Raw genomic sequence first — 25,525 nt, forward strand, 5'->3', positions numbered from 1 at the left:
ACCAGTGGACTCTGTTCTGTGTCCTTGCTGTTCCTAAGGGCTCCAAGGCTACCCTAGGTCCGCGCTGGGCCCGGGCAGCATCATCCTGTCCGTATCTCTGGATTCCTCCAGGGACTTTGAAGCGATCTCGTGACAGCCTTGGTCTTCCCAAATCTACACTACCCCTGCCTGTTTCTTCCACGGGGTCAGAGGTGGGGACTGAGGGGGAAAGGTGGTTGTTTCCGAACAGCCATCCGGAGAGGGACTGCCTTCCACCTTCCCCAGTCACCTCTGGCTGATGTGACTCCACTGCCAGCCTTTCCGGACACAGGCTGGGAAAGGACGGAAGCCAGCAACCGTGGGTGCATCTGCTTCCTGTGGCGTGGAGAACAATCACTCTGTGACTCTGCCACCTGTTCAGGTAGAGAAGCAGCAGCCAAGGAAATAGAGGAAACTCGCCACGCTTGACGTATGGGCGGGGTCTTGGCACACAGCCTTGACCATGCTGGCATCCGCGTCTGTGATGAAATGATTTCACGGCCGCTGAGGGCCGGTGGGCACATGCCAGAGGGAGGCAGCCGGGGACCAGGAGGTAGAGATACCAGGGGAGGACGGCCTCGCAGGCAGGCAGCAGCAAAGCAGCCCCCGAGTCCCCAGCTGACCATCAGCAAGAGCCGGGAACCTCCCTTGGGATGTCTTGTGGGCACCCACTAGGCCCCGTAAAGGAAGGGGAGCCCCCGGCAGGGGCTGCATGCTTAGGCCATGTGTTGGCGGTGGCCATGCGCTCACTGCGATCTTTGCTTCAGATTTCCTTTTTGAGTGAGCAAAACGTCTAGAAACGGAGAGACGGGAATTTCACTTCTTTCCGCTGAAGCGAGCAGAGTCCTCCTCAGTCCTCACAGGTACAGCTCAGGGCCCACAGCCCACAGTGCCAGTGTTGGAGCAGGGCTAGAAGGTGTGACTTGTCGGAAACCAGGAGCCGCTCTCCGCCTCCTCCTCCTCTTGAGCACGAAGGAGCCGTCTCCCCTCCAGGGTCCTGCATAGGGACACTGGACGGATGGTGGAGGCAAGGCCCATCCTGCTTGGAGCAGGCAGACGGCAGCGCACCTGGCTCCCAGGGCTTGTGCTTGCATCAAATGCAAGAGCTCCCTTCAGTTCTCACAGCCCGAGTGACCTCTGCCCCTACCCAGAGCCTCGAGGCTGTGACGCTCAGATGAGCCACGATGATGCTTCTTAACGCCGGACCACCGTGGAGCATGGCGGGGGTGGGGGGGAATCAGCTGAATTTCATCAAAGTGACCAGCAAGGGAAGTGAGAAGGTATGGTGTATGGTTCTCTGAAAATACGCTTTTCCATGTTACACGGATGCCAGCGGTGGCATGCTGCCTGCTGGGAGGTGGCAGGGTCTGGGGGTAGGGGTCGGTCAGGCTCTGCTGGGTGGCAGAGGCAGCTGAAGGGGCCCAGTCCCGGCCTAGAGACACCACCAGGACTGATCTGAGGGGTGCAGGGAGACTCAGGCTTTTCACCCGGCTGCTTGGGCCGTGCCCGGAGGGACCAGGGCAGGGAGCCAGGCAGACCACAGGCATTGGGAGGCAGCTGCAGACATGGGTTTGGAAGTCTGCTCAGCCCATGGGCCCCTGGGTGGCTTGGGAGGTGGACAGGAGCAAAGCAGAGGACAACGGAGCCAGGCAAGGTCCCGTGGTCCCTCACTGGACTCAAAGGAAGAAGTACATGGGAGCAGGGATGCTTTCTGCCTGCGTGCAGCGCGGTGGTGAGATCAGCGGCCACGGCAGGGGCATCATACTCCGTCTCCTCCCCAGGGTCCCCAAGGCCTGCTGAGCCCCCGTCCCACAAGCAGGGGCTGGGTGGGGCTCTAAGACCGGCCAGACAAAGGAGCGAGGCAAGAGCTGTGCATTAGGAAGTCAGAGGGCGTCCGAATCTTCTTTCTGAGGCTTAGGCTGGCTCAGAAACATTGACAAAATGGTTTATGTCCTTTCTGTGCGTTTTTTATTTTTAAATCTATCCTTCTGGAAGCAGGGTGATACACTATTGCTTTTCTGAGTATTCCGAGATGCTTGCAAATTTCCAAAGAAGGTAAGACAGGCAAGAAGCCTTCCACACTGCTTTATTGCTGCATTTCAGAGACCACCATAAAGCCCTGCTCTGGGGTCTCTGGGTGGAGAATTCAGGAAGGCAGCTCCTGGAGACAAAGCTCTTTTGGGTTTTGTCCCAAAGTCCCACTGTCTCCGCAGAGATGGGCAGGAGGCGCGGTGGGGGTGAGGCTGCCGCAGAAAGGGCTGATCTCCAGTGGAGAAGGCTGCTGTGCAGCACAGGACGCTGTCCTCAAGAAGACACATGCCCTTCACCCCCACAGACCCCTCACCCCAGCTGCCCGCCCCTGCGTCCTCACCCCGAGAATGCGCCCCAGCAGAGAAGGGACAGGAACGATGCCTGGCAGAGCCCGACACCTGCCTGGGATTCGGAGATAGGCACTAAATGATGGTCAAAACAGGAAGCTTTTCACTTGGAAACTTGAAGATCACACAAGTGTTTGTTTCTAGAAAGAATTAAGAGCCGGGTGGAACTTTTTCAAGGGCTGCCTTCCGACACACTCTGCAACTCTTGCAGCCTCTCAGCCCTGACTGTAAGGAGCTGCGAGCTCTGAGCTCATCAAGCATTCTCAACGCTTCTGTCTCACACAGGGGTCCTTCAGTGCGTGAGGAGGCAGAGGAGGGGGATGGGGAGGAGGGGGAAGGGAATGAAAAGGAAGGGGTGAGGAGGCAGAGGAGGAGGAAGAAGAGGGGAAGGAGGAAGGAGAAGGGAGAGGAAAGGGAGAGGAAGAGAAGGGGGAAGAGGAAGATGGGGAGGGGAGAGGAGGAGGGGGAGGGAAGCACCCTGCTTCCAAGCCTGGTTACTTGCTGCGCCTCCCGCTGGGCAGGCTCCCATCTGCTGGCCTTGTAGCCCGAGCGCTGTTGACTACCTGGGCCCAGGACTCCCGACACCCTCGTCTCAGGATGCCAGCTCTGAGCCTTGGACGCAGGGCCTAGCCACGCCAGGCAGGAGCGCATCTGGATCACTTCTACTGCAAAGCTTTTTGCATTATTAAAAATCCTAAGCAGCTTCTGTCAGGCTCCTGACGCAGCCCTGACACTTTCCACCGGCTCATCAGAAGGCCAGATTCTACCGTCATCCTGCCCTTGAGGGGCCTCCTGACCCTGGAGGCCGGGCCTTCCTTCCTCTGCCCTGATGCGCCTGCGTCTGTGTGGCCTCTGGCCCGCCGCTCCGTTCCCGCCTCCCTCTGGGCCTGGACCATGTCTATTCATCCAGCAGGTGAGCCTTTGGCATTCATTTCAGCCTCAGAACCTCCTCTCTCCTCCCTTCCCGGCTCCCGTGCGTAGGGGCTGACCCCATGGACTGGGCACACGTGTGCTGCCCTGTGCGGGTGGAGCGTGCCTGGAGGCCTGAGACCTGCTGTGTGACGTGGGTCTCTGTCCACAGTGCCACCACTGAGGGCCGACTGCCCAGCAGGTGACTGGAGCAGATCCAAGAATGGTGACTCATGCCAACATTTCCCATTTCTGGAAGGAGGTGGATGGATGGGTAACTCACAGACAAGGAAGGCTGGGCTCTCTCGGGCCCCGGGTCTCTCACGTGCACACCCAGCTTCCCCACTGCGGGCACAGCACAGCGTGGCACCCCTGCTTACCATGGTTCGGATGCCATATTGCTTCTCCACCTTCTCCCTCAGCTGCTTGAAGCAGGCTTCCATTCGCTCATGGAACGGCCTGAGAGCCTCTGTGACCTTGTCTCCATGAATCCTGATCCCTTCAGCAAGAAACGGAATCTGAAAAACATACAGGTTCATGGTCCCGATTCTGGGGTGTGTGGTCTAGAGAGAGCGATACACTTCAGGATGGGTAGGGCACGATACAAGATGCACCTGCTTCGGCTTGGTGTTTCTAAATCAAGCTGATGGATTAAGCTCTCATCACCCCCAAAGACCAAGATATTTAGACGAGGTGCACTGGTGTGTTGCCGGGGCCAGGTGGGTGAGGGGACCCACTGCCTTGCGGGGCTCCTATGCTCTGCTGGCCCAGAGGGAACTCTCTGGCGCCTTTCACTGGCGTTGGGGAAGAAATGCACTTGGAATCTGATCAGTTGCATGTTTTTCTGTGACCAAAGGGTCACGTTGGAGACCAACAATTTTTAGTTAAGAATATTGTCTTTACAGGTAATTGAGAACCCTACTCTAAACCACGAGAATCTAATGACGTGATCTAGAGTCCCACTGGATATTCTGATGTAGGAAGGAAAACTAAATTTATTCATTCCGAAGACTAAAAATAATCTCTTCTCTGCCAACACTGCTGTCACAAGACATGCATGCCGACATTTCAATCCCCGAGAGCGGCCATGGCACTGACCTCTCCTGCCGCAGTGAGAAGCCTTGTCACTCTCTCGGCCGCACAGACCCTCTGAGCCGAGGTGGGAACAGGAGGTCTCCGTCCCTGACCTCTGCCTCCCACACCGGCCCAACGTGTCTAAAGGTAGAAGATAGCTACCTGCGCGGACTGGGCACTAGACACTTCTCAGTGCACGAAGAGGCTGCCTCTCACTCATTTCTAATTAAATAGAAATACCGATTAAAAGCAGAGTTTCCTAATAGGACAGAATACCAATCTAAAGGAGCACATTTATCAAGAAGAGAGATAATAAGTAGGCACTTGGATTTTATGGGAGCAAATTCAAGAAATCTTATCAAGATGAGTCAACCTGTGAGATGCACTTCGTTGACATTTATACCGTATATACCCCGCGGCTGCTGGTTCTCCTGGCACTCCAGGGGGGCTCCCTGAGCGTCCCTCCCCCCCCCCCGTCCACACGGTCCCCAGCCTGCTCTCAGGTGGCACTAGCACAAAAGGGGGTTTTGCTGACGGTTGGGACTAAACCCAAGACACACGCCAACTGTCCTGTTCTGGGACACCATGTAGGCGCGACTGTAACATAGACCGGCATCGTAATGTTCCATGTGAATTTCACATGCAGAGGCAGCTTCCCCGGCATTCGTGGCTAGCACTGCGAGTGCTCACTGTGGAGCCCTTTTGTTTTCTGGCCTCTGCTTTGGGGGAAGGCAAAGGCATGCTGGGACAACTTTGAGGAGCATGGCAAATGGGTTGTAACTATCGGGGGTAAAGGCCAGTGGGGGCGGGAACGCCGTCTCCACATGAGGACTGCTAGCCTAGCCCCCTGTGGCATTTTAGAACGGCCTTGTTCACATGAGCAAAATGCAATCTAATCATTTTTCTGCTGGTTATTTTTTGTCTTTATAATGAGTCTTTTATTGATCAGATTCTTTGCATTAAAGAAGCTACCAGCTGGACCAGAGTGGAGAGTACTTATTTTGTGCACTGGTACTATTTAACCTGCAATCTGGCAAATGAAGTGGACTGGCTAAAACCTTCTTAGAGTGAGGTGCTGGTGGCTGTAAACGCAGCTACTTAGGACGCTGTATCTGGAGGACTGTGACTAGAAGTCAGCCTGGGCAGAAAAGTCCTCAAGACTCCATTTCCAAAATAGCCAGCAAAAAGCTAGGCTGGAGTTGTGGGCTCAAGCAAGTCCAGCAAGCACGAAGTCCTAAGTTCAAACTCCAGTACTGCCCCTGTCTACCTCCTCCCCCACCCAACAAAAGGGAAAGAATAGTATCTGCCTCAGGGCTATGACTATTTGGGGCTCAACGACAGCTGTGATTGTAGATGAACGGAAATAAAAAGATTCTGTGGTATCTAAATTACACAGAGAAGACACAGACGTAGGGCCTGCAATGGTCTTTGAAGGCCCTTTAGTTTGGTGGCTCTGCCATGGCTATGATTTAAAATCAGGCAAATTCCTGAACTCCATTAAGGATTACCTCACGGCCCAGCAAGTGTACCCCAAGAACCTTAATTGGCTGTAGGAGGAATCTGCATTTCTAAGGTGCTTCCCAAAGCCAGAAGCAAGGACTTCCCCAGAGTCTACCACTAGCTATTCAACAGGAGCCTGCAGGCTGAATGAGATCTCCTGGTGCCCAGACCTAAGGCTGGCCAGAGGTGCAGAGCATGTGAAATCCCTGCTTCAGGCTCTGAGGGCACCAGGCCTGGCCAAGGGATGGCTCCTGTCAGAGGCTGGGGGGTGAGGCGGGTGGTGACAAGCCAGTTTGATCTTACCCATGTCCAAGGAGAAATATGTAGCATGGCAGCAGTGTGATGGGAGCTGTCTAGGTTCACCTCCCAGCACTCAGCAACAACAGGTGCACTGGTGGGAAGAGAGCACCGGGCCTTGCGGGACGTGCCTCACAACCTGGCCTGACTTCGGTCCTGGTGCGGGCAGCTCAGTCAGTACCACCCTCTACTTCAGAGCCAGCTCACAGAACAGAGACACTGCCAGGGCCAGTCCGCCAGGCTCCACCAAGGGCTGCGGGGGCATGGGAGACCAGTGGCTTGCACACGCACACAGGTCACACAGACCGCACACAAGTCCTGGGACTCCCAGGAGGAAATCTGCTTCAAGAGAAACCTCAAAGCAAGTCAGCTAGTGGACAAAACCACCACAGAGCATTCTGATGGTTTTTAATGAACACAACACTCAATTGCTGATAGGAAGACAGGGGTTTCCAAAACATTTGCCAATGAAACAAAATCACAGGTGATGTTCTGAATATGTATTTTCCCTCCCCCTTTGATTTAATGAAGTTGCTAGAAAACTGGTTCAACTTTCCTGCAAGCTGCTTTAGAATCCCTCCTTTAATATAGTTAGTAGGGGTGATGGCACAAGGCTGACATAAAGTTGCTCTCTAGGGAACAAATTATTTTCCTCGATAGGACTTAAAACTCTAAAAATCCAATTTGCTGTAAAAGCTTGGGGGGGGGGGAGGAAATCAATAGAACTTCTGCAGACCAAACTAGTTTTTTTTTGTGTGTGTTACAGCATTCACAGGAGTTTTGTGTTTAGTGTCTACAGCATTCAACATTTAGTATCTATCTATCTATCTATCTATCTATCTATCTATCTATCTATCTATCTATCTATCTATCTATTGTCTAATCATGGTATAAAAGGACCACTCCCAACAAGAGGCTTACTTTCCAAGCAAAGAAATCATTGTTGGGTAACGGAACACAGGGCACTCTTCAGGGGTCCCAGAAGTGAGTGGGAAGGAAATAATATGCAGAATGAAGCTGGGGAAGCAGACAGACCAGAAGCCACTCCCAGTTCGCAGCCTCCGAGCAGAGGGAGCGAGGTGGGAGGACTTCAGCAATCACACCGGGCCTTTCTTTGGGTGGGCCAGGGCTCCAGGGCTCTGGGCTCACCCTGATGTTCTTGTGTCGTACCACCACAAAGACTTCCTAGCAGCTAAGACACCAAGGGGAGCCAAGACGTCTTGCATGTTTGCAAGAGAGTTTCCTGGGAGTTCAAGCTGACAGTGTAGCCCAAGCGTTGAGCTGAGAGTGAACTGTGGGGGTGGTGTAGGGCGGTTATCTGAGGGGATCATATTGGGAATTCACTCAGAGGCACTCAGACCTCAGTCCAGAGGCCTCCACACCGGCCTCGGCGGTGCGGGGATTTCATGAGACATCTTACCTGCCAGGCTATGAGGTCCTTGAGCTTCTCTATCTGCCCGTGGGCCTCAGGGTGCTCCTGCAGGTACCGGTCTGTGAAGAAGGCCTGTGAAGAGACAGAAGTGCTCAGAGTAGCAGCTCATCCAGCATGGGGTTCTACACACCAGGCCTTAGGGAGAAGAGCTGGGCATAAGACGGCCCCACCCTGGCCTCCTGAGCTCTTGGCAGACTCAGTGTTAGGCCCCCTCGCCAGGCCAGGGAAGTCAAGCACAAGTGGTGGACAGAGCGTCTGGGCAGCCACAGTGGCCACTTACCGATGGCATCCTGTCCTGAGAGTCCAGCAAATCTCCAGCTGGCCTGAGCCGCTTGGTCTTGCTAGACGGCAGTGAGTACGGCCCTCCCAGTCCCCACCCTACACCTGCCAAGGCCTGACTTGCTTTTCTCCACCCCCATAGCACTATCTCCGGTGCTGGCCTTTCTGCCTCAGTCTTTCTCTAGAGAAGATCACAGAAGCACTGCCTATGAGGACACCTGGCATGAGCAAACCCACCTTGGCCAACTGCTCAGCTGTGCTGTGGCTGCGTCGGGAAAACCACCACAGGAAGAAGCACAGAACCGGCAGAGTCCACACGTGGGCAGACTGATCTAGTCCACACCCCACAACCTTCAACTTCTGCCCATTCCTACCGAGCTACCGTCCAGGGAGATCAGCGGGTCAGCTCCTTGGCCAGGCCAGGGTCATCATCCTCGTTTAAACCTCTGGAGACCTGTCTGTCTCTCCAGTGGAAACAGTGGGGCCTAATCATCCCACAGCTGAAAGCTACCCAAGGGCCCTCTCCACAGCTAGCCCGGTGTGGACGGGCCACTAGGACTCTCAGGCTGAGGATGACAGCATCCGGCCTCACGTTCCATCCCTGCAGACCACCTGGGCTGCCTCGAGCCCAGTGTCTGCTGAGGTGGCTCAGGGACATGGAGAAGCTCTCATGCTCTGGGAGTTGTGACTAGCAGGCTCAGCCTGCCCCGGGGCAGGGTGGGGAGGAGGACAGGGGTGTCACGTGCCTTCTCGTAGTTTGCAAAGCCTCCCATAACGGCGGGGTCCACAATGCCGTTCAGGAGCATGGACAGGGGGTTGATGGGCAGGCCGGGGTCGTCCAGGTGCTGCTGCACCATGCTGCTGATCTTGTCATTGGTCAGCTGCATGGTCTCGATGGCGTTCTCCAGCGGGCTGATCTCCACCTGCGAGGATGAGGAGGCCGGAGCGGCGTTGGGGGGGGACAGGCTTCCTGCTCTCCCCTGAACAGCACCCTCACCAAAGCCCAGGCTCCCTCCACCTGCTGAGCTTCCGTATCCCAGCATCCCAGGTGTCAGAAGCCATGTGGGCAGAAGTATCCAGATCGGTACCTGTTTATAACCTACTGTTACACGTAAGGCCTGACAGGGTTCCATCTGCCTAAGCTAAAGTGAATATGTCCCCAGGAGGGGCACGCAGGAGAGCCCAGGGCTCCTTCCTACAGGCCCGTAGGTGGGGGAGGGGGGCCCAAGCCGACGTGCATGAAGGAGGAGGGTGGGCTTGGCTGGAAAGAGAATTGCAGGAGGCCTCACTGAGAGCGAAATGGTGAGTACCATCCCCAGGGGCAGGATCCGGTCCAGTGAAGACTCAGAGATAAAAATGTATTTCAGCCGGTGCGGGTAGCTCAAGCCCATGATTCTAGCTACTCAGGAGGCTGAGATCTGAGGACCACAGTTTGAAGCCAATCTGGACTGAAAAAGTCTATGAGATTCTTCTCTCCGATTCACCACCAGAAGTGGAGCTATGGCTCAAGCAGAACATGAGCCTTGAGTGGAAAAGCCAAGGGATAGTGCCTAGGGCCTCAGTGTATGTACATGCACACACACACACACACACACACACACACACACAGAGCAAAAAAACAAGAACAACATATTTCAAACAGGTCTCTGAGTGTGTGCCATGACACTTTGGTACACGTGACCCGTCCCACGGCATTGCGATGTGAGCTTCTTGTAAATGGAACTGCCCCCACAGCAAGGCAGGCTAAAGCGAGGGAGAAGGAAATGATGGTTCTTTTAAAAAATGCCCAGAGAGGGGTGTATTTTCAGGCTATTTTTACTTGAAATGAGCAAGTACTATTAATTAAGTTGTTTGTCATGTAAATGGTAATAAAAACCATCAGGAAGAAAGATCTGGTAAGGAGTTTATGTAAATGGGAATTTGTTTTAAACTTCTCATTTACTTAAGGGAGGGAACTGTCAAAACATCACAGCTATGACTGAAATGAAATACTGCAGGAGGGAGAAAGAGGTCCTGGGCTGCTCTTAGCAGCGGGCGTGAGGTGCGTGGGATTCCAAGGCTCTTCCCGGGGCCAGAGCTGGGTGAGGGGACACTGACCCTTCCACAGGACCTGCAGCCAGCCACAGGGACCACCAGGCTCCAGCTGGGGGGAAGGGCGGGTCAGGGGGGGGGGGAAGGGCGGGGGAAGGGCGGGTCAGGGCGGGTCAGGGCGGGGTGGTAGCAGGCCCTTCTGAAGGGTGCCCTTACCATGAAAACAGATTTGACCTCAAACCACCTTAAGATCCCTGGCAGCTTATACGCTGTAGTGTATATGGTTCTCTCGATCCACATGTTCTGCGAAAAGAACACATGACATGGTTAGGGGAACGCTCTGCCCTCTCTGGTGTGGAGGTCTCCTCCAGGACCAGGTCCAGCTGTGTCTGGGCCAGGCAGGCATGAGCCATGGACGGGGCTCTCGGGAGTCAGATTCCACCTGGCAGCACAGCACACGGCAGAGTGGTCCCTTTCAGGGCCAATATTGCCCAGCTCTCACGTGTATGGCAAAGACTATAACAGGAGAGCAGGGGAGATATCAGTCCTTCTAAACACAAGTGGGGTCCCTCTTCCATAAATGAAATTCGGCCAGGTACCAGTGGCTCACACCTGTAATCCCAGCTACTCGGGAGGCTGAGATCTGAGGATCACAATTCGAAGCTAGCCCAGGCAGGAAAGTCTGTGAAACTCTTATCTCCAGTAAACTGGAAGTGATGCTATGGATCAAGTGGTAGAGCATTCGCCTTAAGCTGAAGAACTGAGGGACAACACCCAGGCCCAGAGTTCAAGCCCCATGACTGAAAAAAGAAAGAAAGAAAGAAAGAAAGAAAGAAAGAAAGAAAGAAAGAAAGAAAGAAAGAAAGAAAGAAAGAAAAGAAAGAAGTTCTGAGAAGATTTCAACTGAGTTTTGCAAAAGTCTTACTGAGGTTTCAAGAGAAACTCAAAATGGTGCATTAAGAGATAGGATTTAATATAATCCACTATTGAACGCCTGCATTTTAATCAAATTAATATGCTGGGTGCTGGTAGCTCACACCTGTAATCCTAGCTACTCTAGAGGCTGAGATCTGACCATCTCAACTTAACTCCAGTGCATCAGCACAAGGTCAGAAATGGAGCTATGGCTCAAGTGGTGGAGAATCAGCCTGAGAGAAAGAACGAAGAAACAGTGCCCAGCCCTCATTTGGAGCCAGTACAGGCATACACACATACATGAAAGTAGTATGTATTTACAGGTGAACATAAAGATTTGGAAATAGAAGGGAGAAAGTTATTCATTCTGCAGAGAAGGTAAGCTAAACATTTTAGTATCCATCCTTCAAGACTTCTTACAAAGTGTTGTATCTGACATGTTATGCATATTTTAAACAAAAATACCATTTAGCACTGAATGTGGTGACTCATTTCTGTAATCCTAGAGGTAGAGATCAGGAGAAATGTATCTCAAAGCCAGTCAGGCATAAAGGTCACAAGATTATGTGAACTAATAAGAAGCTGAGTATGCCAGGTGCTGGGGGCTCACACTGTAATCCTAGTGACATGGGAGGTCAACCTAGGCAGAAAGTATCTTGAGACTGAGAGCTGAGTATGGTGGCACCCATCTATAATCCCAGCTGTGAAGGAAAGCTTAACGTGGGTAGGTCATCAGACAGGTACTTGCGCAGGAAGTGAGGCCTCATCTCAGCAATAACCAGCAGTAGAACAGGGCTGAGGTTCAGTGGCAAAAAAGCCTCCTAATAACTGCAAGGCCTTGAGTTCAAAACTCAGTACTACTACAAGAATTTTATTTTTTACAGCTCAGCATGGCAGTGTGTGGCACCATACCAGCTGCCAAGCCTGCTAGGGCAAAACTGTGAGACGCCATCTCAGAAATCACCAAGAAAATAAAGTCTGGAGGTGTGGCTCAAGTTTGTGACATGCCTGAGTAGCGAAGACCAGGCCCCATGTATTGCCAAAAACAAACAAGCAAGCAAGCCAGATGTCCACACCTATAATCCTAGCTACTCAGGAGGCTAAGATCTGAGGATTGCGATTCAAAGCCAACCAGTCAGGAAAGTCCATGAGACTTTCAATAAACTACCAAAAAAGCCAGAAGTGGAGCTGTGGCTCAAGTGGTAGAGTGCTACCCTTGAGCAAAAAAGCTCAGGGACAGTGCCTGGGCCAGGAGTTCCAGCCCCAGGACCCCAGACAAACAAATGAACAAACAAATGTTGCCCAGGGACAGCACCCAGGCCCCAAGACTGGAAAACCAACCAACCAAGCAAAACCCACAGTGCCATTTTGTAACAGGTATTTCTGTGAAGTGGTCCACTACACATGGCAGGACAGTGCGATGCCAAGCACAGTTCTTCCCATCACGGCTGAGCGCCAGGGGCAAACCATAACCCTTCATGCCACCGCTGACTTGGGCCTGTCTAGCTTTGGATCACAGACTACTGTTCTGGATGTTCCCTCCCTCTTCCCAGAGCAGAGTCTACTAACAAGAGTCCGGACAGAGATCAATGGACGACCGTTCTAGAAAGCTGGTCTGAATCTTAGAAACCTCTGAGAGTCCAGGGAAAAAGGGGGGGGTACCTGGGGACAGAGATGGGCTTCTGTCTCTCAGGCCAGCTCCCTGGGGACCTGCCCAAGAGGGGAGCTGGTCTGCCACCCTTGCCTGCATCTCCCCACCTCATACCCGGACAGGGCCCTGGGTCCATCCTGGGCTTTTGGCCAGCTCCTCCTAACCCAGCCATATCAGTGTCCCCCTAGATGCCCTAGCTTGCAGGACTTCCTTAAGATTTAGAGATCTGAGTGGTCACAGATAAGTCTCAGCCACCAGCCCTGGGACCCGAGGCGACCAGGCTCCCTGAAGAAGAGGCTTTCCAGCACACACTATCTGGAAGCCTCGGGCTTTGTCAAGCACGCAACCATCTTATGTGAGGGCCTAAAAGGGGCCATCAGGGGATTTCAGAGACATCTAGAAGCCGGCCCGACCTCTGAGGCTTAGCACAGCTCAGAACGTCAGGAGTCTCAGTTATTCTTAGCTCGGCTCCGTCTTGCGGTGCGCCCCGTGACTCGCGGCATGCCCCGTTGGCAATTCGCTTGACCTCCTTGTGTCTTTTCCTCACAGTGTTAAAGAGACACACGTCTCCAGATGGGAGACATGGGAGGGAAATGTGTAAATCCGGAAGCCAAAAGGCATGGCATAAGGAAAGGTGTAACTGCTCAAGGTACACATTCCCTAGCCATCCGCTACCCTGGCAAGCGTGTCCGTACCACGTGTGTCCAGACGGTGTCTCGCTGCAGGCACCACTTAACCAAGAAAGCCAGGATGCTGGCATTCGCCAAGAAACAGCAACCAATCTTGACAAGAACGGAGTTATAGATTTTTAGGATTCCTGCAGCTCCAGGCTCCAGTTATTATCCAAATACACTGGCCTCAGAGCAGGGGGGGATGTCCCCAAGGTGGCTTCTAGGAGGAGGGACAGGCAATGAGGAAGCTGGGGACTCCCGGGGAGAGGTGGGCGCCCTCCCTGGGGCAGCCCTGGGGACACGCTGGAGCTCTGCTCTGGCTCAGGAACAGGTGTTAATTCACCTCTGACTCCAGAGCCAGCCAGCCTGCAGCCAAACAGCTATTTCAGTGGTGCTGGTCTCCCTAGGGCTCCCTGAGGCTAAGGGATCCCACGATCTGAGCACACAGAGGAGCCTCCCGAGGGCGTCTGGGCAGGAGGAAGAAGTGTTCACACTCTTAAGAGCTGCTGCATCTGATGTATGTTACCAATGGAATCCGTTATGCTGGTTTGGATAAATAACTTGTCTCTCTGGAGTTTTGAATGTAAGGCCTTTTGTTTGCTAGGCAGGCCTACCATTTGAGCCCTTTCTTGCTTTAATTATTTTTCAGGTACGCCTTCCCACTTACTGCCCGGAGCTGTCTGAGACCAAGGCCTTCCATCTCCCACCACCACATCCAGCTTGTTTATTGAGATGAAACTTTGTCAATGAGTTGCCCTGGCTGGCTTTGAACTTTGATTGGTCCAGGTGCATGAGCACTGTATCCATCATGAAAGGTTAAGGGGATATATGTTACTATTTCCATGATACTCATGCAGTGGTTGGCAACAAGACACAAATATTTGGTAATGTCTGGAAATCTTTAGGGTCACAACTGTACAAACCATAATGTGCACAGTCCATAATACAATCACATAGCCCGTAAAGTGCAGCACTGGGTGGAATCCTTGTTACGGCATGGAGAGCTACAGGGAGGTTGAGGCTGGGCTCTGGATTGTGTGAATATCTCTTCTAGATCCAGCTCATCTGACCACTGTCACTGGAGAAGGTCTGGGAAGTCTGTACTTGTAACCAGGGATACGGGTGACTGGGGTGAGCAGGAAGGCCAACACAGAAACAAACACAGCACCTTCATAGCATTGGGCATCTTGTGATCTGTCTGTCTGTCTGTCTATGTTCTATATGCCATCTACCTGCATGTCTATGCATCTATCATCTATGTATCCATCATCTGCCAATATATCATCTATCAAAATTATTCTATTCTATATTGTCTGTAGTAGTCCTGAGACTACATTTCTTCCTAAGCATTTTCAGTGGTAAAATTAAGGGTATTTTGGGGGGTGGGGAAGGGGTAGGGAAGGAGTAGTTTGCTTCAGTAGTGAATAAATAATAAATACAGATATATGTTGTGTGTGTGTGTGTGTGTGTGTGTGTGTGTGTGTGTGTTTTACCGCAAATTCATTATCTGGGTTTTTCTCTCCTTTCCGGATTGGCCGTGAATATTCAAATCTCTGGACTTCATTCACCCTGTAAAAACTGTAGAGACAGATAATCATTAGAAATTTTACCTGAAAAGTAGCCAATCTTCTTTTAGACATGGTGTCCTGTCTCAAACACTGAAGGCCAAAGCATTCCCAGCAGTGACCTGCAGCTGATGGTCTCATGAGAGAAATGTAGGTAGATAGAAAGATCATCTGAGATTTCACTTTCTTCCTATTCCTGCTGGTCTCCAGGGGGTAATTGGCACTGGGAATGGAAAGGTAACGCACGGGAAAGGACAAGGGCTTGCACAATCAATAAATAGTGTTTATCCTTTTAAGCACGAATCCTTTAGGAGTTTAATTCAATAACTTAGTAAAGTATTTAGACAATTTAATAATTTGATATTTTTTATGTAAAAATTATTGTGCTCATTGTGTATGTGCGTGTGTGTATGCTGGTACTGGAGCTTAAATTCAAGGCTTGGGCACTGTTCCTCAGATTTTTCACTCAATGGTGGTATTCTACACCTTGAGCCACAGATCTACTTCTAGTTTTCTAGTGGTTAATTGAAGATAAGAGTCTCATGGACTTTCCTGTGCAGGCTGGCCTTGAACTGTGATCCTCAGAACTCAGTAGCAAGGATTACAGACAAGAGGCTCCAGCACCCAGTTTTACTTCCAACTTTGTGGTGTTTAATTGGAGATAAGATCCCTGCCCAGGCTGGCTGGCTTCAAACTGGGATCCTCAGATCTTGGCCTCCTGAGTAGTAGGCACAAGCTACAGGCACCCAGCTTGTGTTCATTGTTTTTAATAATACTTGTTTCAGCTCTCTAGGATACAGAATTTGCAGACTCCCCCCCAAATGCCAAAGACGTTACATAAGGAACTGCTGTCATCCTGAGTGTTGGTGAGCAGCACGACAAAGCATGGGAGGACCTGTATAGTTGCTGGTGGCTCCATGCTCCTCTTACCAGCCTGCCACCCACAAGCAGTCCAGCCCGGGGGTTTGCATGGCTGCTGATGGAAGGTCAGACATGATGAAAGGCCAAAGGAGCCGGCACACTTCAGGGTGCAGAGCAAGCAGGTCCCAAGGACCAGCGGGCCATCAAAGAGGTTAATTCTTCCAGCAGGACACAGATCAAATAGAAAAGCAAACTACTGACATCAAAGAACCATCTGCAAAGGCAGATGTTTCTACCCTGTCATATCGCTGCAATTCAGAGGCACACACACTCCCTCAGAGCAGGACAGCAGACTCATGAAGTTACAAATCGCCATGACCACGGCAAGGTGATGGGGGAACAAACGTTGGAACCTCTTTTCCTATTTTTCACAATGCAATCAGCCATGCCTCAGTGGGTCCACTCAAACTAGGTCAGGGTGGAGTGTGGGCTCTGCCCAGAAGCAGAATTCTACCCCACCTGAGATTTTATCACACGCGCGCACGCACACACACACACACACACACACACACACACACACACACACACACACGATTGCCTTTCCTCCTTTGCTCCTGTGATTCTTTTTTTAAATTTTTATTTTATTTTTTATTTTTGGTCCGGTCGTGGGGCCTGAACTCTGGGCTTGGGCGCTGTCCCTCAGCTCTTCAGCTCAAGGCTAGCGCTCTACCACTTGAGCCACAGCGCCACTTCCGGCTTTTTTCTTTTTTTGCTTATGTGGTGCTGAGGAATCAAACCCAGGGCCTCAGGCATGCAAGGCAAGCAATCTACCACTGAGCCACCCTCCCAGCCCCCTGCTCCTGTGATTCTAGAGCACACCAACTTCTATTGCTCTTGGAAGGCAAAACTCAGCCTTCAGAAGGTAGTGTTATTAGCAGAGGCTGTGTTGGTAAGAAAAGCAAGATCCTTACCTCACAATCTGCTCGGACACCGGTCTGTGAAATTTAGGGGGCAAATCAAGCTTGGGCTTCACTGTGAAACACTGAATATCTGAGAGGAAGGGGGTTAAGGACAGGTAGGAGAGATCTACCCCCATCTGCCAGCAGCACACTGACTGCCCAAATGCACGGTGCTCCGAAGCCCGCTGGGCCTCACGGCCGCTTAAAGGATACACTGGCCTGGAGAGTTTTTAATATCGTCGCCTGGTGGAGATGTTGTCTTCATTTTCTCAGCATTTGGAAACTGAGTTAATAGCCGAGCTTCAAAGTCTTCCCTGCGTTCATACTCTTTTCCTCGGTAAATGAAGACTTTCCCCTAGAAAATCATGACAATCTTTAAATAACACCACCGGGGAAGGACCGGGGAAAGATCGTAGGCCAAGCCACTGGTCTTCAAGACATACTCGACAGTTTTCTTACAAATGTCACAGTATTTAAGAACAACTTGTAATTGCATTGCTCTTACTAATCAAGAGCTTGTGGACAAAAGCCATCTAAGTTAATATGGTTTAGGAAGCAATGAACCTCACATCACTGAATTTTTGTGATAAGCTTTAGTCTTAGCAGTAACCACCCATTACAAAACTATGAAGAAGTTGAGGCCCGTGGCTCATGCTTGTAATCCTAGCTACTCAGGAGGCTGAGATTGAAGTTCAAAGCCATATCGGGTAGGAAAGTCCATGAGACTCTTGCCGCTAATAAACTACCCAAAAGCCAACCGGTAGAGCACTAGCCTTAAGCAAAAGAAGCTCAGAGACAATGTTTAGGCCCTGAGTTCAAGACCCAGGACTGGGGTTTGAAATAAGCAATCAGTGCCCCATTCTTAGTCAAAGAGGCTCAGGGCTGGTAGGACAAGAGGAGAATGTCATGTGCATGTCTTCTCCCTGAGCAATTATGGCCATGCCATCTCAAAACATGCTGAATGGGCATAGATTAGTTACATTGACTTAAGTTACTTAAAATGTTAAGGCATTATGCGCTAGTAAGTTATCCATATGGGGATCCTATAAGTTAGTAACCTTTTTATGCTCTTCTCTTATTAATAAGGTCTTGGTTACTTTGGTTTCTAGAGCTCTCTAGAGCCAAGATCGCACATAAGAACTTGGAGGATGGAGAGAGGGTAAATAGAAGGTAGCCAGAAGGTAGCTATCTTTCCCCTTAAGCCTCTGTCCTGACCAAAGAAGTCGAGGCTTTGTAAGACTAAAGCTGGGCCTCAGAGCCTGAGTCTGACCATCCAGTGCTCCACCAGGAGACATCACAAGAGATTAGTAGAACCACAGCAAAGGAGGCTCAGACAGAAGAGAAAGGCGCCGGTCTCTGGCCTCCCTGGGGGCGGGTGAACAGCAACACTGGCCCTGCGGCAGTCAGATGTGCTGTGTGGATCCCTGTTCATCTGCTCTGGACTAAGGTTTGTCCTTCTCTAATACCATTCCCCAAGGGAGGGTCTGCAGCGCTTGTCACCGAGGGTTGGGCTCGGTGTCCTTGGTGGGGTGTAGGGAGCTGGCTTCCTTACACCCACTGTCTGGGGGAGGCCACCCCTGGGTGGTGTGACACAGTCAATCTGTAAATGGCCTGGCAAGGAGTCTCTATCTGTGAGCTCCCAGGATGCAATGAACCTTCTGAACGTCAACCGAGTCACGACCTGGTCTGAGTCATGACCAGATGTCAGCGGGTAGAGGTGTTAAGCTACCACTGATGGGGAGTGACTCTACCTGGAGACTTGGGCAACGAGGGACAGCAGGCAGGAGCCCTGGGCTCAGGAGGAGGGGTCTGGGGCTGACTTCTTCAGAGCCCCAGGTTGCTCTGGGGTGTCTGCAGTTTTCCAGTCAATATCTGTGCAACCCTGCCTTATCTGTGGTAATTCTTGGAGAGCTACTTGAGAGGAGGATACAAAGACAGACAGACAGGCAGACAACATTTTGCTGTGTATTTTTGCATCTCTGTCTCCAAGACTCAGCCTGAAATCAAACTAAGATTCATCTGATTAACATATCTTCAAAAAGATAGAGAGATGCCCCAAAATTCATTTGTCCCTGCTATCCATCTCAATATTGTGTTCCCCCAAATTCCTGTTGAAGCCTGGTTGCTAAGGTGACCGTACTGAAAGGCCGGGAGAGGCCATTATGACATGAGGGGTCCTCGGAACTTGCCTCCCCTTCTCTTCTGTTCAGAACACGCCCTCACCACACACCAGGTCTCCAGCACCAAATTAGACTTCCCAGCCTCCGGAACGGTGAGGAACTTCTGTTCTCTATCAATTATCTGCTCTGAGGACTTTTGTTATAGCAGCTAAAATGGACTGAGATGACCTCTTCTCAAGTTCCACTTTGTTCTGAGCTTTTACAGATTGTCTAACAATTGAATGATTTTTTCCCCCTAAACATTCTACTTAGCTATGCCTTAAAGTACCATGATGGAGAAAAAATGTTCAATTTTTCTGGAAAAAAAATAACGTCCCCAGCAGAAAGCAAAGTAATTTGTAGTCTTAATTAGAGATATAAATATACACCGTGGTTGGTTTGTAAAGGTATCTAAAGCTAAACACTTCAAGAATTCAGTAAGATTTGATATACAGCAGGCTACTACCGAGCTAGCATGAATTTATTATACTTCATGCTAGAAGAAGACATAATAATAAAAATGTATATAAAGGCTTTAATAGAACAACACTAGTGAGTTATAGATGAAAGCAGCAACAATGTTCTCAAGAAATGTCAATTGCTTTGCATTGGGAAGTAGTCCCTTCCAATGTGAAAGCAGGAGGAACAGCACACGCAGTCATAGATATGTATTCCTTGCAAGAACTGTAAATATTCATATGAACACAAAAACAAAACAGGAAAGAGAGATGGATTTGTGGAGTAAAGCAGAGCCGAAGGGCCGGCGGGGGCCTCGGGGCTGCGCCCATAGCCGCAGCAAGTCCCCAAAGCATCCCACCCACTTTTTTGGTAACTGCAAGTGTCATTGTCAGACTGACCCCTGCCAGGTGATCTGTGAAGCGTAATAAATATATTACTTTGGCCCCACAAAGTTATTCAGGTGTGGCGGGAAAGTCAGTTCAATATTAATCAATCCCGCTAGACTCAATTCATACTTTGCATTTTGTCCTCTGATGGTGGCGGTGACCCAGGACTGTCCCCTGGCGCCCGCAGTGCCTGCCAGCCGGGCTCCACGGCACTCACTGGCATAATCAGGCTGCTGCCCGGCTCCCGGCAGATGCTGGCTCATCACCCCGTGCTGACCTGTACTTGGTGGCCACTCTATCACAGGCGACCACGGTCCACAGGGACCCAATCTCGTACCCCAGCATAGCAAGCGTCTACACTGGGCTGAACTGGTGTTAGAGACAGCCTCTGGGCACAGGTACGAGACACGCATGCTAATGAATAAAGCCTTGCCTGGCAGTAAGTGATTTCTCTTCCAAGCTCATTCTATCCTTTAGCTTGTCTCTTATCTGAAGCTCTGAAGTTAATTTCTATTTCCTCCCTCCCCAGAGCTGGCATTCGGACATTCTGTGTTTGTGCTTTGGGCCAGCAGGCTTTCTGTAGCATCTGGGGCACAGACCCTCAAGGAGGGCAGCAGGAAAGGCTGGCCAGCCGCGACCCCGGCACCCGCGGAGGACTCCGAGGGACAAGGCAGACCAGCCTCACCCTCGGGTCAGACTATGTGGTTCGCTTCTCTAAAGAATGGCATGTCCTCAGTGTGGAAGCATCTGAGTACCTGGGCACAGCGTGAAGAGAGATCTCGTATCTCAGTGATCCCCTGTGACCAGAAACACAGGAGCTGAGAGCACACTTCTGGGACCAGCAAGATCCAAGGTGGCTGCAGTTCCCCAGAGAGCTGTGTTCCTGGTGCAGATCTCCATACTTCTGAAGCCAGGGGACGCACAGTGGGCTTCCCAAGACAAGAGAAAACCACATGTCCCAGAAACATGTCGTCTGCCCAGAGGCCCTACAGTACAGAAGTGGATCCCAACATAACGGCTTTTATACAGCCATTAGAAAAAATAATATGATGTCATTCACAGGGATAGTTGGACCTAGAACAAATCATGTTAAGTGAGGTAAGCCAAGCTCAGAGAGCGCATGTTTTCTCTCATATATGGAAGCTAGATCTAAAATACACTGGGTCATGGTAAATGATACAGGACTAGGCACTCATGTGAGTGGGACTGAAGAGGACACTCTTAGGAAAGGAACACAGGCGCAAAGCCTCTGCGCTCAGCTCATATAAAATCATAGTTATTGAAATGAACTCCAGGAAATGGAAACAAGAAGTGTATCTTTTATGCCATTATTTTTTTTTCATTCTGTTCTGCTGGTTCATTTCTCTGTTTCAGATAGGGTAAGGGGGGAAGGCACAGAAGTGGAAGAACAAAGGGTGAACAAATGAAGCAATGGTACCACTGCACACGATGTTGGAAATGGGGATGGGAGGGAAAAAAAACTGGAAGGGAGCAAGGGAAGGGGTGACATTGTCCAAAAATGTGTATTCTTTACCTGACTTACATAACTGTAACTGCTCTGTATATCACTTTTATAATGACCAACAAACCCAAACACGTCACGGAAAGTGACAAGGAACAGCGCTCCCACAACCAGTGACATCCAAGACTGTATTTGACAGAATGGAAACAATTTTGTGAGGCAGCCAGGGCACATTTTCTTGCAGACTCCTCCCCTAGGCTCCTGTGAGCATGGGGAAATGGGTGCCTGGCTGGTGTTCCAGTGATTTGGGTCACGGGTACAACAGCACCCACCCCTCCCAGGGTAAGTGGGCATCCGCCCACAGCTCAGCTACCCACACGGCCGTGGCTGCGACGCACCAAACCTTCCTCAGAATGGTAGGCATCTCCCCGAGGAAGACCCACCCTGGCTAGGAAAAAACAGAATTGAAATTTTTACCCGAAGGAATGTAGGAAAGCCTTGTCCATAGTAGCCAACGGCAAAATAGTCAGGCTTGGGTCTTATCACTTTGACGATGTTTTCATAAAATTGAGCCTGTTTTTTCTGGAAGGAAGAAAGAAAAAGACAATCCGCATTTCAGGATAGAGCACAGCATAAGAACATCCATTCCTCTAGGTCCTTCCTCTGGGCTTCTGAGCCTTGGCAATATTCACGGGGTAGGAGGAGGTTCAGTGACCTGCACCTCAGTTTAATATCCAGTAGTTCTGACATTAATTCTCACTCATCCTCCCTTACTTTAGCACAGAATTCTGAACAAATACATAACAGCAATTTTGACTTTGAGGTGCTTTCAATGACCAGAGACACCGGATGGGATTTTTCTCTTCTGATGAAATGATGAGCCCTTAGTGCTTTGCTTTTTTCAGTGCTATGAGTCAGGCATGGAGTATATTAAAGAATAATTTAAAAGGATGGCATTATTCTGCTCTAAATTAATGACAAACATTACAGCATCCTAATGGTGATCTGTTGAATACAAAAGAGATATGGCTGGAAAAGCAGTCATTAGAAACTTACAGAGCTTCTGTGGCAGAAGAGAGGCCTGGCTCTCATCTATAGACTCCCTCTCAGAAAGGGGTCAAAGAACCCCTCCTGGGCCTCCAGACCACTAACACAGGAGAGCTCAGCAATTGGTACGGATCACTCCGTGTTGGGTTGTGACAGCTGACGTGGGTATACAGAGTGAATTTTCAACTAGCAGATGTAGAAGAATCATGTCAGCAGATACCACCGAGGACCAGGCCGGAGAATGCTTGGGGTGGTGTGGATCCCATCATCCAAACAGAAACTCCAACAAAGAGAGCCTACATTGCCTTGGTTCCGTTTTTAAAAAAAAAAAAAAAGCAAAGACCTACCAGCAGTTCACTGAGTTGTTCATAATCAAACATTTCGGTTTCATACTGTTCGGCAAGTTCCTTGCCCAAGGCGATGGCCTCCTCCCACATCTGCGAGTTACAAGGAGGAGAAAAAAACCAGACACAAACCTGAATCATGCAGTCTGATTACAAAGGCAACAACATCATTCACGACACAGCGATTTAGAAATACACCGGATTAATTGAAATCGTGGAAGAATGATGCTGGGAAAATAAAGCATTTGTGAGGGTCTTGTCCGCTGGCTCAGGATCTGGCATCTGTTGACTAAACTGGTCAACCCCTGCCCACCCCCCACGCTGGCTGGCTCAGCCTAAGGGGATGCAGCTTGCTGACCTGTCCTTAACCCCCTACCCCCGTGTCCAGTTGCCAGGCATGGCTACCAAGGCCCATCTGTTCGTGTGCTCCAATGCCAAGGAAAAGCTACTTCAGGGTGAAGGGCAGCTGTAAGGGGGGGGCACTTATGTGGGAACAAGGGGTCTGAGCTGTGATTACACTTAATAAATACCACATCCCGGAGCACCAACTGCCAGAAAAGACCAGGGTCTATTTCACCTCCAGATTGAAGCATGCAAAAAGCTGGCTTCATGCGTGCATGCTGTGCAGACAGAAGTCCTGCCCTCATTTTGAAAAGAAGGAGCTCCACAGGGCACATCATGTCAAAGGGACTTTCCACACAACTGGCCTCATGACATGCAGATGAACTTCTGGCATGTGAGGCCCTCTGCTCCAGAGTCGGCTTCAATTTCCCTTGCATTGGGAAACAAAGAGGATCACTTGGGAAGCACATGGGCATTGGAAGGAACCCCCAGCTCCTCTGGGAAGTCTTTCTGGCTGCTACTGGTCCTCCTTTATGCTTCCAGGATGGCCATGACTTCCAACTTTCTGTCAGGGAGCAGAACTTGAACTCGCTTTACCATTCCTCCTCAAGATGACCTGAGGTGCTTGTGAGGCCAAACACCCATCCCCCGGGAAGCCCGCTTTACACCCCAACTGCACAGCACGCTCAGCAAACAGAACTGAGGGTTGATGACCTGGAACCAGGAAGGCTTTGCACCCTCCTGCAAACTGTTCTAGGCTCTGAGTCCCACCCTGCGGCTCCATGGCCACCATCCCAGCAGTAGCCCTCACACAAGCTGCCCATTTCTATCCTGGCTTTGCTTGCACACCTGGCTGGGACACCGAAGACCCTTGCGGTGCGTCCTGCCACCATGACTGCAGCATGGGCCAAGAGGTGCTTCCACCTCGTCTGTGTTCCCTGACTGAGCCTTGATCCACTTGGTCGTGTTAGGTCTTTATTACCCCATTGCTGGCAAGTAATTCTCCCAACAGCATCCAACACTGAAGTGCTGTTGGATGGAGTTGGATGTTGTTGGAGTTGGCCTCGCCCAGCTCCATCTTCCCCAATGTTCTTCATCTTGAAGCCCAAGTCCCCGCACTTCCAGCTCCTCCCCCAGACCCTGGCCTTCCCCAGGCTTGTCTGTATCTCCTTCTCAGAGTGGACCTAGGAGAGGCCAATTTATTAACTGAACTGAAGAGCCTGTTTTACTGAAATCCTTTTTTCCCCGTAACTACTCATCTATTTTTGATTTTTTTTAAAAAAGGAAGAGAGTCATATTTTAATACTTGAAAAACAAGATTAAAGCCCAGATTGAAGTTGCAAGAGGGCTGGTGTCTGGGGATGGGAGAAGGTGGCAGAGAAGCCCTGCCTGTGGCCGAGTGTGCCCCATGTTCCCTTTGGTTCAACACTGGCTTACATTCTTTGAACATCTATATTGGATCCCCAGATCCTTCTCCCGTCTCCCTCCAGAGCCCCGGCCCACATTCCCAGGAAGGAAAACTCAAAAGTTTTCTTTTAAGCTCCAGTGATTCGTGCTTCTCTTAGCATAATTCCATCTCAAAGACAACATTACTGTTCCTGGTAGGCCTCCTTTCTGGGATTTCTTTTTCTTTAGTTTCCTGTAAGCTAATGTACATTCTCTTAGCTACTGAGAATGTTAGAGCTTCTAATTCACTGTGGAGTAAAAGCTTAATCTGTCTTTATCCTAAATGACAGACGAGGTACTTTAGATACATATCAAAAGCAATTGTTTTTAAAAGAAATACAAGTCTTGAGTAAATATCTTATCCAGCTAGCCCCGAGGTTATGTGGTTGTGTTTTCTATCAGATTTTCTATAAATACATATTCCTCATTCCCTTCTCCGTGTGTGTTAAAGGCTTTCACACGGAGGAGATTTTCATCTACTTTTAATTGGACAGTGCTCTAAAGAGTATGGGTAACTCATATTTCCAATGTGAGTACCTTAGAAAATATTTCTGTGCCAGAGAGAAAACAGATTCGATATGATCGGGATTTAGATTATCTCGGTGAAAGAATCACTTTAACCTTCCCCACTGAACACCGCTGGGCTCCATTCTCAGAAGAGCTATAGGCTTAGCAGGTTTACGCAGCCCCAAATGAAAAAGCTCGTATCAGCAGACAGCATTATTTTCTGATCGGAACTCCTTAATCCAGTTTACAGCACTTTGGAAATTGTTAGCTACTGGCTTCCTGGGCACGTTCTGGCCTCTACTGCTTTTCACTAGAGGATGATTGGTTCCATTTTCTTGAGATGATAATCTTCCCCATCTTTCTGAGTCTCTCAGTTGCAGGAAGTTCCATTTCTCCCAGTTCCTTGAACAGAAAACTTTCTTTTCTGAGGAACACCTTCCTTAGGCCAAGGAAGAGTGGCCATCAAGAATGTATTATTGGGAACTGACTTCTTACAGAGGTTAGGGCTAGCCAGGTTGGTCAGAGGATGGCCTAGATCTCCAGGAGCTATGGATAGTCAAATGGTGACAACAGTCTCTCGCCACTAATGCAGGCCTCTGGTGGGTGACTCTGTTAGCTGCTGCTAGCTGCGAGTAACTCACCAAAGAAGCTTGACAGTCAGCCATTCATCTATGGTCCATTTGTCTTTTCCTGGCAATGACTGGAAAATTAGACCTACTCAATCACTCTCTGAATTTCCAGAGTCCTACACAGTTCTGATGGTGAAGTGGATTAATGCCAATGGAGTATGAGAATCTGAGCTCTGGTTAAAGTCTCTTCGACCCAGGGAGGGC

The 25,525-nt window shown here is 50.3% G+C and overlaps 1 protein-coding gene across 2 annotated transcripts in view; it reads right to left on the reverse strand.

Annotated features, from left to right (window-relative positions):
- Dock1 (dedicator of cytokinesis 1) overlaps window positions 1-25,525 on the reverse strand; it is a 437,833-nt gene that overhangs the window by 15,872 nt on the left and 396,436 nt on the right. For both annotated transcript variants that reach the window (XM_013021945.1, XM_013021944.1), the window contains exons 39-47: window positions 22,401-22,490; window positions 21,484-21,588; window positions 16,754-16,895; window positions 16,553-16,631; window positions 14,649-14,733; window positions 10,135-10,221; window positions 8,634-8,810; window positions 7,597-7,680; window positions 3,686-3,823 (exon numbers count right to left, since the gene is read on the reverse strand). In XM_013021945.1, coding sequence (XP_012877399.1) covers window positions 3,686-3,823; window positions 7,597-7,680; window positions 8,634-8,810; window positions 10,135-10,221; window positions 14,649-14,733; window positions 16,553-16,631; window positions 16,754-16,895; window positions 21,484-21,588; window positions 22,401-22,490 — 987 coding nt within the window. The remainder of the gene's footprint in view (window positions 1-3,685; window positions 3,824-7,596; window positions 7,681-8,633; window positions 8,811-10,134; window positions 10,222-14,648; window positions 14,734-16,552; window positions 16,632-16,753; window positions 16,896-21,483; window positions 21,589-22,400; window positions 22,491-25,525) is intronic.

This window comes from Dipodomys ordii, unplaced genomic scaffold (assembly GCF_000151885.1).
Source record: "Dipodomys ordii isolate 6190 unplaced genomic scaffold, Dord_2.0 Scaffold58, whole genome shotgun sequence".
NCBI lineage: Eukaryota > Metazoa > Chordata > Mammalia > Rodentia > Heteromyidae > Dipodomys > Dipodomys ordii.